The following is a 13508-nucleotide window of genomic DNA, read 5'->3' as shown; positions in this document are numbered from 1 at the left end:
TTTGTTAAAGAAAATCAACACACATACTTAAGTATGTGTGGGTAAGCGCAGAGGAGTGCACTATTAGCTCAGAAAGACCCCCCCCCCCCCCCCCTCGGATTACAACACGTGGTCACTAATTATACTAAAGGTATTGCATGGCCAACAACCACATGCTCTCATCTGCAGCAAAGGTGTTAAAATCCCAAATTTCTGTAACACAAAAAGATACAAATTGCTACTACATCTAAACTAATTTTTAGATTTTAAAGAGGTAGAAGAAATTATTCTAGGATCACCCAAAAGCCACTGGCAGATTTAGCTATTTAGAAAGCTATACAACATCCATATTGTTATTTAAAAAGCTATATTACATACACTACTATAGGAATTTCCCTGCAATGCTCTAAGTTAGCAGAGAATTACAAACAATTGTGAAATAGTGCTACTGTAGCCCTAAATATTTTAAAACAATGTAGTAGAGTACTGCATTTAAATTGTAAAAATGCCATTGTGCTTTTTGTTTCTGATGTTAACAATTCACCTTATGAAGGGGCAAAAAAAAAAAAAAAAAAAAAAAAAAATATATAAAAGAACAAGCATAAAAAAGGATAACACTGAAGCCATAATACAAGTGGAACGTGTTTATTTTTGATACGGGCAATACACAATAGATTACTTTGTCTTTTGACTCTGTGCCTGAGCCTTCAATACTTTCACAACAATCTTCTGTTCCTCAATGAGGAAAGCCCGCTTGATTCTGTGAAGGAAATCAAATAAGTGTTACAACAGCCAGAGTAGAAAAGCAGGGAAAAAAAAAAAAAAAAAAAAACCCACTCACAACTTGCTTCACTAAAAATATATTGATAACGCCTTTACTACCCATTCCCCAGCTTTGCACAACCGACATTGTTATATTAATATAACCTTTACATTTTTACATTTCTTCCCGTTTCTAAGACCTTGCATTCCACATCTTAACCCAGTGCATTATATTAACTTTTCACAGCCAGACACTGCTAGTTCATGTGTGCAATAAAGAGAGTACTGTCCTCACTCCTGAGGAGTTACAGGATCCAGCACCAATTGGCTAAAAATGCAGGTTTGTAAAAAGCACTGAGATAAGGCAGTCTGCAGAGGCTTAGCAAAATAAAAAAATCTATATTTAAAAAAAAAAAAAAATCTATCCAATGACTTGAGTACACTCAAGTTTACATTCACTTTAAAGTGAAAGTAAAGCATAGCGTTTTATAAACGCTAGGATTGACTTTTGAAACAAATAAAGGATTTTCATTCATGAAGTATAAGATACTTCATGTAGAAAGCTCCTTTATTTGTTTTAATCGATCACCGTTTTTAGCTGCTACAGCAGCCCACGGCTAAAAAATTGTTTGCCAAGAGGTGACTTTTTTTTACCTCTTATTAGCAAATAGCCGTGCGGTAAATCCAGCTTGGCGCCCATGGGAGCCGGATTTACCGCACGGCTATTGGCTAAGAGGTTAAAACTTTTTAGCCGTGGGCGGCAGTAGCAGCTAAGAGCGGCGATCAGTTAAAACAAATAAAGTAGCTTTCTACATGAAGTATCTTATACTTCATGAATGAAAGTCCTTTGTTTGTAAAACGCTAGGATTTTACTTTCACTTTAATAAACCAATACATCTAAACCTGGAAATAGTCTAACATGGGGTGTTTCCTTAGAAACCATATAACTAACAGGCAGAAGATCCTGGCCTGGAATGTAGACCCTTTTTATATTAAGCTCTTGGAGTACTGAAGTTTTCAGTTATACATCTAGTGATCTTACATTCACTAGGCATTGTCAATATAAATTAATATGCATATTGTATTGCCAGTAGACTCCTTAGGTTAAGGAAATAGCTGAAGTGTACACATTGAGAATAGACAAAATATTAAAATCCTAATGTTCTAAGGTCACTATAAATACATGTAATTGTACTACAATTAAGCATGTGACAAATTAAAAAAAGGTACAGTAATGAAAACAAAAAAAAGATTAAAAGCACGTTAGACCAAAGTATAATAAAATTATATGAAGGCTACTAATCTTGGAATTTATGTTGTACTAAAACCACAAAAAAAACAATATATATATATATATATATATATATATATATATATATATATATATATATATATATATATACATATACACACACACACAAACACTACTTTAGAAACAAAAAAGTAAAAACATGTTCATTTAAATGCGCAATAAAAAAAGTGTTGGAGTTTCATACCTATTTAAATGACTAAAATACTTATCAAAGAATAAAAATTAAAACCACTTAAAACCTACCTGTCACGAACACATTTTGCACACATGGATCCACCATAAGCTCTGCTGACGTGCTTTTTGGTTTTGGAGAGCCTCATGAGTACTTTAGGTCTAACAGCACGGATCTGAAATAAAAAAAAATTACATGAGCACTGCTCTCAGTTCTATTAGCAAACTGGCATATTTTAATTTAGACAAATATAGTAAAATTAGACTGTACTAAAATGATTAGTCACACATGACATTAATTGTTGAGCGCCACAGGGAAACCAGCTATTCAAAGTAACTGATAAGTCTCCTGTAAACACTCAATTTATTTTGCATACACTGTCCCCCCTTTATGGCTACAAAGACAACCAAAAAGGGTCTACTGGCATGCTAATTTTGAAAACATTGTTAATGTCAAAAGGAACATTTTAAATAATGTTCAATATATCATACTTTAACCCCTTAATGACCACAGCACTTTTCCATTTTCTGTCCGTTTGGGACCAAGGCTATTTTTACATTTTTGCGGTGTTTGTGTTTAGCTGTAATTTTCTTCTTACTCATTTACTGTACCCACACATTATATACCGTTTTTCTCGCCACTAAATGGACTTTCTAAAGATACCATTATTTTCATCATATCTTATAATTTACTATAAAAAAAAAAATATAAAATATGAGGAAAAATTGAAAAAAAAAAAACACACTTTTTCTAACTTTGACCCCCAAAATCTGTTACATATCTACAACCACCAAAAAACACCCATGCTAAATAGTTTCAAAATTTTGTCCTGAGTTTAGAAATACCCAATGTTTACATGTTTTGCAAGTTATAGGGCCATAAATACAAGTAGCACTTTGCTATTTCCAAACCACTTTTTTCCAAAATTAGCGCTAGTTACATTAGAACACTAATATCTATCAGGAATCCCTGAATATCCCTTGACATGTATATTTTTTTTTTTAGTAGACATCCCAAAGTATTGATCTAGGACAATTTTGGTATATTTCATACCACCATTTCACCGCCAAATGCGATCAAATACAAAAAATCGTTCACTTTTTCACAAACTTTTGGTTTCTCACTGAAATTATTTACAAACAACTTGTGCAATTATGGCATAAATGGTTGTAAATTCTTCTCTGGGATCCCCTTTGTTCAGAAATAGCAGACATATATGGCTTTGGCGTTGCTTTTTGGTAATTAGAAGGCCGCTAAATGCCACTGCGCACCACAAGTGTATTATGCCCAGCAGTTAAGGGGTTAATTAGGGAGCTTGTAGGGTTAATTTTAGCTTTAGTGTAGTATAGTAGACAACCCCAAGTATTGATCTAGGCACATTTTGGTATATTTCATGCCACCATTTCACCGCCAAATGCGATCAAATTGAAAAAAAAAGTTAAATTTTTCACAATTTTAGGTTTCTCACTGAAATAATTTACAAACAGCTTGTGCAATTATGGCACAAATGGTTGTAAATACTTGTCTGGGATCCCCTTTGTTCAGAAATAGCAGACATATATGACTTTGGCGTTGCTTTCTGGTAATTAGAAGGCCGCTAAATCCTGCTGCGCATCACACGTGTATTATGGCTAGCAGTGAAGGGGTTAATTAGGGAGTTTGTAGGGAGCTTGCAGGATTAATTTTAGCTTTAGTGTAGAGATCAGCCTCCCACCTCCTGATCCCTCCCAAACAGCTCCCTTCCCTCCCCCACAATTGTCCCCCGCCATCTTAAGTACTGGCAGAAAGTCTGCCAGTACTAAAATAAAAGGTTTTTTTTAAAAATTTTTTTTTTTTTTTAGCATATTTACATATGCTAGGGTGTAGGATCCCCCCTTTAGCCCCCAACCTCCCTGATCCCCCCCAAAACCGCTCACTGACCATCCCCTCTGCCTCATTGGGGGCCATCTTGGGTACTGGCAGCTGTCTGCCAGTACCCAGTTTGCAAAAAAAAAAAAGTGCTTTTTTTATATTTATTTGGCTTTTTCTGTAGTGTAGCTTCCCCCCCACACAGACAAACCCCCACCACCTTGCTGATCTTTTTTTTTTTTTTTTTAAATATTGAGGCATTTAAACATTTTTTATTAACAAATTTTCTGTAGTGTAGCGGTTCCCACCCGCTCCCTCCCCGTGCACGCGCCCGCCCTCCCGTGCACGCGTCCGTGCACGCCCCCGCTCATCCCCGCCCACGATCCCGCCCCCCCCCTGCACATAACCAGGGCCATCGATGGCCGCCACCCGCCTCCCGGTCCGGCTCCCACCCACCAACGCAGGGAGCCACCGATCTCCGGTGCAGAGAGGGCCACAGAGTGGCTCTCTCTGCACCGGATGGCTTAAAAAAGTTATTGCAGGATGCCTCCATATCGAGGCATCACTGCAATAACCGGAAAGCAGCTGGAAGCGAGCAGGATCGCTTCCAGCTGCTTTCCAAACCGAGGACGTGCAGGGTACGTTCTCGGGCATTAACTGCCTTTTTTTTTTTTTTTTTTGAGGACGTACCCTGCACGTCCTCGGTCGTTAAGGGGTTAAGACTCATTGTGTAAAGCTTAAATTCAAATAATGTAAAAAAAAAAAAAAAAAAAAAAAAAAAAAAAAAAAAAAAAAAAAAAAAAAAACCAATTAAAGTGAATGTAAATTTTGATGCGAAAGTGCCCGGTTTTTAAATTTTTTTATTAAAAACAGGGGCACTTTTAGTCATCAAAATTTACATTTAATTTGTGTTGTGAAAAAAATACTTACCTTTTAAACTTGACAGCAGCTCCAGCTTCCTTAAGTCGTCGCAAGCCATTTCTGACGCCAGAAATGATGGATAGGTCATCCTCCGATCACGGCTTCCCCTCCCCCGGGGGGAATCAGTGTCTGATGCAAAGCCGTGATTGGAGGAAGCTGGATCGGCTGTCAAGATTAAAAAAGTATTTTTTCACAACACGAGTGAAATGTAAATTTTTATAAATTAAAAGTGCCCCTGTTTTTAATAGAATTTTTATAAACCGGGCACTTTAGCATCAAAATTTACATTCACTTTAAGGGACTTAAGTGTTTTTTATCATTAAAACCATTAGTCAAGAAGTATCACACACGTGCAATACACTGTCACCAACGATTTAATCAATCTCCATTGTAAATACAGAAGAACCTCTTGGTGCTCCAATCGCTAACCACTAATTAGTAGCAAGAGCACAAATGCTCGTTTATCAATATGTTTTTAAAGAATTTCAGGTTACTTTTAGTTTATAAAACAAAAAAGTAAAATGAAACATAAGGATAGTATGATTTCAAGTACTGTCAGTAAAGATATTTATTTTACAAAAGATACTTCTATTTGGGTAAGTTCTTACAATGGGGGTCGTTGAATAATTTGCAATACATTATTTGGAGCTGATAAAAGGTATATGAAACCCAAAATGTTTCTTTCATGGGATACTCAATCAAAATTAAACTTTCATTATTCAGATAGAGAATGCCATTTTAAACAACTTTCCAATGTACTTCCATTAACTAAATGTGCACATTCTTTTTATATTTTAACTTTGAGTCACCAGCTCCTACTGAGCATGTGCAAGAATAAGAGTGTATGCATTTGTGATTGGCTGATGGCTGTCACATGGTACAGGGGGAGTGGAAAAAGACAACTTAAAATGGTCAAAAAAAATAAAAAAAAATCTACTACTCATTTGAAGTTCAAACTAAGTGCTATTTCATTGTCTTGTTATCTTGCATTTGTTGATTATACAAATCTACTGTGTTGACTGGTCCTTTAAAAGGGAGCATACCCTTTTAAACAACTTTGCAATGTACTTGTATTATCGAATTTGCTTTTTTTCCCTTGTATCCTTTGTTAAAAATCATACCAAGGCACACTGCTGAACCTTCAATAAAGTATATTTTATACCAGAAGTAAATTGTAAAGTAGTTTAAAGTTGTATGTTCTATCTGAATCATAAAACATACATTTGGGGTTTTCTATACCTTTAACGTGCACTGCAAGCATGGAAGCTGAGGCTCCTCTCAAGTTTAACCCCTATAACCCAAAAATGTGCGCACACACACACACACTTCTCCTAGGCAAAATCAGCAAAACTGTTGCTGACTTAATATCAGCTACAGTGAGGGAGGGGGAAGCTGTTAAACAATGTCATCCCTCAATAGATGACAAATCCCGCCCCCTCCATAAAAAAGGGATTCTGATAAAATAAGACTTTTTAGAAATATATTTTACATATAAAGCTATTATTAGGTCCGTTTAATACTGATATACTACCTAGTGGTCTGGAAGATTTAAAACTTGACTTAACAACACTTAGAAATCAGGGAGACACAGGTCCCAATATTTGACTTATTACACCTAACTTTCAGATATTTAAAATTTGATATAGAAAGCAACTATGTAGCTAATTAAAAAATATTTCATATATATTTATCAAGGTTTCAGTAATAATTACTATAAATGACTTAACTAAAGAATAACTTGATTATTTAGGTATTACAAATAACTATAAACCGATTTCAAAAGTAAGTAGCCTTTAGTACTTACACCACGGAGTCTCCCTGGGCAGATACCACAACCTGATTTTGGTGCCTTGCCAACTTTCTTGGTGTACAAATACACAATTCTGTTACCTGGTGTCCGAGACCTAAAAATAAGTATGAATTAGTAAAACACTTGAGAGAATAAGGGAAAGATACATTTAGTACAATGACAAATTGTAAGGTAAAAAGATACTTACAGCCTGGTCTTATTTGAGGCTGTATTGTAGGACAACCTACGACGGTATGTCAGGCGCTGAACCATCTTTAATATCTAAACAAAAGAAATATTATTAAACACCACACACCAGAACTGACTGTATGTATGTATGTATGTATATATAAAAAAAAAGTTTATTAATTCATACTAAAAATCTAAGCTGTATACAGATATCCATATTCACTGTGTGATATGGACAACTGGGGGGGGGGGGGGGGGCAAGCCTCCCAGTGACTTCATTCAGCTGGCAGAATCTATTTTTCAAACTAGTATACACTATGCATATTCGATAATCCCAATGACGCCATCAATTAAATTTGTTTAATTTTGCATTTACACTGGGATGGGGGGGGGGGGGGGAAGAAGAAGAGTATGATTTTTTTTTTTTTTTATCTTACTACACATTACAAGAAATGAAAATCTGGCACATAACTGATAAATGAAGGCCACCTTTATTTTTAAATTATGGTAAATACTAGTTTGAGATGTTAGAATTTACCATCAATTTAATGCAAATAATGTGCAATATTATGAGTTTAGCAAGTGCTCTTCATATCTACCAAGATAACATACATATCAGTGCTATAAAATGTTGTAAATTTCATTTAAAATTGCCCCCACCCCAAAAAAAAAAAAAAAAAACTCATTCATTTTTCTCCTTTTCAGGTCTTTTCTAAAAATAAAAACGACATTCAATATCAAATTACAATCTCACACTACTACAAAAATGCTACTTGAAACATAAACAGGCTACCAGTTTAATATTTCCGAAGCTAATAAAAAAAATTTTGTAACTTAAAGGGACACTATACCCAAACATTTTCTTTCATGGTTAAGGTAGAGAATACAATTTTAAACATTCCAATTTACTTCTATTACCTAATTTGCTTCATTCTTTAGATATACTTTAATGAAGAAATAGCAATGCACTCAGTGAACCAATCACAGGAGGCATCTATGTGCAGCTACCAATCAGCAGCTAATAAGCATATCTAGATATGCTTTTCAGCAAAGAATATCAAGAGAATGAAGGAAAATAGATAATAGAAGTAAATTAGAAAGTTGTTTATAATTGTATGCTCTTTCTAAATCATGAAAGAAAAAATTTGGGTTTCATGTCCCTTTAACTTATAGGGGCTCAAGCTCCTGACAGCACACTAGTGTGCATACTTAGAGTTATTATAGTGTATAATGTAGTGCTTACAGAAAATTTTAGCTGCACACTACTAAACCGACATCTTTTTTATCTTCATTTAAAAAAATAAATGCTTTCAACATATCTAAACTTCACGAGAAATTATTGTATCAGTGCATGTATATAACCATAGCCAGACCACACATATGGACATACAAGGGGTACCCTAATGCTTATGAATAACAGCTACCGCAGAGCTGAACATTTACTCTAGAAAGCACTGTACTATAAATGCCACCATTACTTCTCGTAAAGCCGGTTTGTGGGTCTCAGGCCTCAGTGAGATCCCAAAGAGATAGAACGACCACATCACTACGTATCTAATCAATATAACCTAATCTCGTACACTTAAACTCCCAGCTACCACCACGGACTCTCAATCATTCTTGCGGTAAAGCAAAAGGCTGGATGTAATCGGATTTAGATGTCAAACATACTCGACAATTCACAAAACAGCGGCCATACCTGGTGCCGCCGTCACCGGAAGAGGAAGGAAGGAGGGAGCAAAGGAACCAAGGGGAGGAATCAGTTCAATACCGCCTATTTTCACTAAGCAGCCACCGTACTTTTGACGGAAGTGATCGGCTAAGCGCGATATTTATGACGCGGGCTAGTTTGACGTAATCAGAATGAAAATATAATGTCGCGTAAACACGTATTTTTTAATGTTTTCAGCAATACTAAATGTTCATATGGTAAATTCCGTGATGGCAGAGAAAGTTTACTAAAATCTCCGATTTGATTCGTTTTGCAGTACTGCTGTTGTGGTAATTTTGCAAACGATATTTCATTTATTAATCGTGTATGCTGCTTATGGGTAATCGCTTTCTACCGTAGTAGCAGTGTTTATTTAAAAAAAAAAAACGGGACGAGAGTCTGAGAAGGGAACAACAACGATACAAACTGCTGGGCATGAACTCTGCAAAAAAAAAAATAGTTCAAAGTGTTTTGCAATGCGCAATATACTAACTATTATACACATAGAAAGACAAACTAGTTTAAAATGTTTTACAATACACAACTAAGGACCAGATTACGAGTGGAGCGCTATTAATCGCGTCGGGTTGCGCTGTATTCTTGAAAGTAAAAAGGTAACGCTCTAGTGCTAACCTGACGTATAAAAAGACTGCACATTTGTTTAATGGATGTAAATTAAAAAGTTGTTTATAATATAAATCATTAAAGTTTAATTTGACCTGAGTGTCCCTTTAAATATCACACATATAATAACCTATTCCCCCATAGAAGTCAATGGAGAAAAAAAAGTGGGGAAAAAAACCTAACACTCCACATATGGGCAAACCCAATCGCATATGCGCTAACCCAACATGAAAAAATATGAATATTTCACATTCCAATGTTCTTCATATAGAAGAATATGTTCTATTTATAAATATTTCTACATATAGCTGATGGTATTTTAGTGCAATATATATTTATACCTATATATAGATGATTATATATAGGTATAGATATATACATATATATATAAAAGAATATCTATTTAGAAATAATTAGAACATATTCTGCTATGTGCAGAACATTGGAATGTGAAATATTTACACTAAATACACACTATAACACCTTATTAAATATGAATATTGCATAAATATGATTTTTCATGTTTTCATTGGCTTAAAGGGACATGAAATCCAACATTTTTCTTTCATGATTCAGATAGGGAATACAATTGTAAACAACTTTCCAATTTACTTCTATTATTTAATTTGCTTCATTCTCTTGTTTTCCTTTGCTGAATTTTTTTATATAGGCAAGCTCAGGAGCAGCAGAGAAACTAGGTGTTGATTGGTGGCTGCATATATATATATCAATTGCGATTGGCTCACCCATGTGTTCAGTTAGAAACCAGTGGTGCATTGCTGCTCCTTCAACAAATGATACCAAGAGAATAAAACAGATTAGATAATAGAAGTAAATTAGAAAGTTGTTTAGAATTGTATTCTCTATCTGAATAATGAATGATTTTTTGGGGGTATCATGTCCCTTTAACAGGAAATAAATATATAAAATAACAAGAGTATTGCATTGAGCAATGATACTTTTTTTATTGGACTCACTATACATTTATAAGTTGACAAGCTTTCGGAAGAGTTCCTTCCTTTATCAAGTCTAAAGCAATACTCAACATATATATATACATATATATATATATATACACACACACGTATAAATCTTTAGAGATGTATATGTATCTATCTCTATGTTAAAGCCCTTTTGCCTGTCTTTTTTCTAACACCTGAGATCTCATATCTTTTAGCCCTTGTTCTGTTGAAAACTCCAATAAATTGAAAAATCCAATATGACGTCCCTTCCGGGGGCTCTTCCATTTTCAATATCTGTTTTTGCCTCTGTCTGAGGGGCGCACCGCCGATCCTCTGGCATTCCCCCTATGTAAACCTTCGCCCCTCTTGAACCCCCCAGGTGGAAGCAAAATAGATAGGGAAGATAGGCGATTACAGTCCCATCTGATTGACCCGTGTCTCCGTGAGGGACAGGATGCACAACCAATCAGATGTATAGATTCACTGGAAGTGACGTAATCTTGGAGTTTTCGATTTCTTGGAGTTTTCAATAGAACACCCTTGTTACTTTTTTTGTGCAATATTTTTTGCATATTTTTTATTAGACAGTGTTATTATGAGTGTAACTGTATTGTAAAAAAGAGAAAGTTTAGAGTACTGGCACTAGTTTAGTGTATACAGGAATATAAGGAACTAGTAAGTGTTCCGGTGCTTACCAACCTAAAATATGACAGTTAAGAGAGAAAGAGGAAAGAGAACCTCAAGGAAAGCAGGTGGTTTAAGCTAGCACTCATTCCTGTCTAACATGATTAAGATTAAAATATAACTTTTAATAAGTATAATTAATACCGGCCTAAATACCAAGTGTACCAAATATTTAAAACTAAGTCACAAATGTTCCCCTGTTTCCTGGCCGATAGCAGCTCCCTCGGCTTCAGGTGTCAGGGACAAATGGACTCTAAATTTAAAAAACAACAATCACCAAGGTGCAAATAAATGCACAAAATATTTAGCAGCAAACTAGTTTCGGCTGTGCTATCAGCCTTTCTCAATGCTATGGACAAACCGAGGCCCGGGTGCCACCCCTGTATATAGCACTAACTTTAACCTTATCAACCAATCAATGTTTCATGAAAAGATACTCCTACTTTTGGTCCAATCCCTGTGTGTTTCTGTATTCTGACGTGCACAAACAATAGCCCAATGAGCATTCACATGTTAGAGAAATTGCAAATGCGTTCCAATATGTAATATATAATTCAATTTGATTTTATTTTACATTTTCCCGTTGTATGTTATCAATCAGTGCACATGGGATATGTGTTTGTGTATTTGTTCACATGTGATTTGGATCGCTTATAACCATTAAAGTATATGTAACCAGGAAAGTGTGCGTCCAGTTCCCTTCGTGCAATACAATTTAGGATAAAACGGCAGTGTTTTCTCTTGTTTTTCTCAATGTGACTATGTAATTGAGAACAGCACGTAAAAGAGCCATTTTCATTGGTCCACAAAGACATACCCTTGTTTTGTGTCATCCAATCACACAACTGTGTCTCCGTGTAAAAACAAAGCAATATCGCATAGGAACATTACTGTATAATCGAGCAGACAAACCCTTATTCTGTCATTAACCACCATGTTATTGAACATCAGGGACATTGAGGCTCATATAACCCCTGTGCAAGTAACGTTAATGTCAGGGGCAGTATAGATCTATTCTAGTGTAACTTGTGGTTAAGGAATTTGCATTGATTCAATTTTTACTAGCGTCCTAAATATCCCACACTCAGAGTACTTTGTTTGTCATACATATGGGGGGTAAATTTCCTTCCAATTCATGTATTACATGTATTCGTATTATATTCTAATGTTATTACCTGATTAAAAATCAATAATAATATATATAAAGGACGTTTAAAGACGTATGTTAGTTGAATCAAAAAAGTCTTCCTGGAAATCCAAAATCCCTTACTGCAGTAAGTGGTCCGTGTTCAAGTGACATTTTCCACTATTCTTATGTATTGTCTTCCCATGATAATGATGGTTGGATCACTACCACAGGGTGACAATCTATGTGGGTTCCAACTTGATTCTCCACAAGTAATGCTGATCTATATGCTCCTCTAATGCTTGTAATTACTTTCAGTATCACAGTTATGGGGGATTTCTCAAATGTGAATATAGGAGTGTGTATATATGAAAACTTCTAATATTGATTATTGCAAAACACATGTAGTGTACAGTGTTTCCAACATCATATTGCCTGTAATAGCGTCATACTTTCTTAGTGTGAAAACACATATTAGTATTAAGGAATATTAGGCTAATGTTATTCGTATACTGTACACTTATCTCCATAATTAACCCAGAGTATGTAAATTGCATATAAAGTTATTAGAGTATGGGAAGGAATAGGTTAAAAGTATAGAAAGTGCTATGGGCGGCCAATATACACCTTCAAATTTGTTAGAACTAGTATGATATTATATATTAAGTGAATACCTATTTTCTGAAAATCCCACTACCTCTCTCAAATGAATTCCCTATTTCTAATTAAATCCAAATCGGACTTGTAGGTAGTATGGGATATTAGGGAGGAGGTTGTTAGTCAGAATTTAGTTCGGTATAATTCAGTAAATATAATACATAAATAGTGGTTTTTGTGATAGAAGATACAGTGATCTAATAAGATGTAATAAAATAGATTGATGGAAGATACTTGTCTCATGAATTGTTATCATCATTCAGTCAGAATGGTTTAAAGAAATACCCAATAGTTATTGGCCTCGTTCATTCCATTGGGTATAGTTGAGTTTAGTCTGAAAATCCAACCTGTTTCCTTTTGAAGTAGGGTATTTTCACAGTTACCCCCTCTAATTCCAGGTTTGATTTGTTCCAGACCCCAACATTTAAACGAGGCAGTTTTGCCTGAGTGATATTGTAGAAAATGTTTAGCCACACTTGTTATTTTTTTGCCTTTTTCTGAATCTTTCTGTGCATTGCGAATGTTACTAAGATGTTCTGTCATTCTAATGCTTAACTTACGGGTAGTCATACCTGTGTAAATCATGTCACATGAGCATGACAGGCAATAAATAACGTTCTCGCTTTGACAATTGATATGGCTTTTAATTCTCCAAGTTTTACAAAAGCTATCAACCATGGTATCTTTTTTCACCATGTACTGGCAGATATTACAATGCCCACAAGGTACTGATCCTTGATGAATATGTTTCTTGTGTCTATTTCTATTGAAG

At 35.1% G+C, this 13508-nt stretch overlaps 1 protein-coding gene across 1 annotated transcript; it reads right to left on the bottom strand.

Moving 5' to 3' along the window:
• Nucleotides 1-608: 608 nt before the first annotated feature.
• Nucleotides 609-8746, bottom strand: LOC128643803 (60S ribosomal protein L34). The gene is made up of 5 exons (XM_053696625.1): nt 8672-8746; nt 6992-7065; nt 6799-6898; nt 2297-2400; nt 609-739 (listed from the first exon to the last, which is right to left on the bottom strand). Exons 2-5 carry the CDS (start codon nt 7054-7056, stop codon nt 655-657), a joined length of 354 nt encoding a protein of 117 aa, XP_053552600.1. The 5' UTR covers nt 7057-7065; nt 8672-8746; the 3' UTR covers nt 609-654.
• Nucleotides 8747-13508: the final 4762 nt, after the last annotated feature.

The sequence above is a fragment of the Bombina bombina genome, unplaced genomic scaffold (genome assembly GCF_027579735.1).
Source record: "Bombina bombina isolate aBomBom1 unplaced genomic scaffold, aBomBom1.pri scaffold_803, whole genome shotgun sequence".
Lineage (NCBI taxonomy): Eukaryota > Metazoa > Chordata > Amphibia > Anura > Bombinatoridae > Bombina > Bombina bombina.
This window is presented reverse-complemented; position numbering and strand designations above follow the sequence as displayed.

What these genes read in the sequence shown, in the direction of transcription:
- LOC128643803 (XM_053696625.1), bottom strand. Translation starts at nt 7,056, where the DNA reads ATGGTTCAGCGCCTGACATACCGTCGTAGGTTGTCCTACAATACAGCC. An exon ending in GCCTCAAATAAGACCAGGCT is followed by an intron (nt 6,899 to 6,991) that starts GTAAGTATCTTT and finishes ACTTATTTTTAG; the next exon opens with GTCTCGGACACCAGGTAACA. An exon ending in GCAAAATGTGTTCGTGACAG is followed by an intron (nt 740 to 2,296) that starts GTAGGTTTTAAG and finishes TTTCCTTCACAG; the next exon opens with AATCAAGCGGGCTTTCCTCA.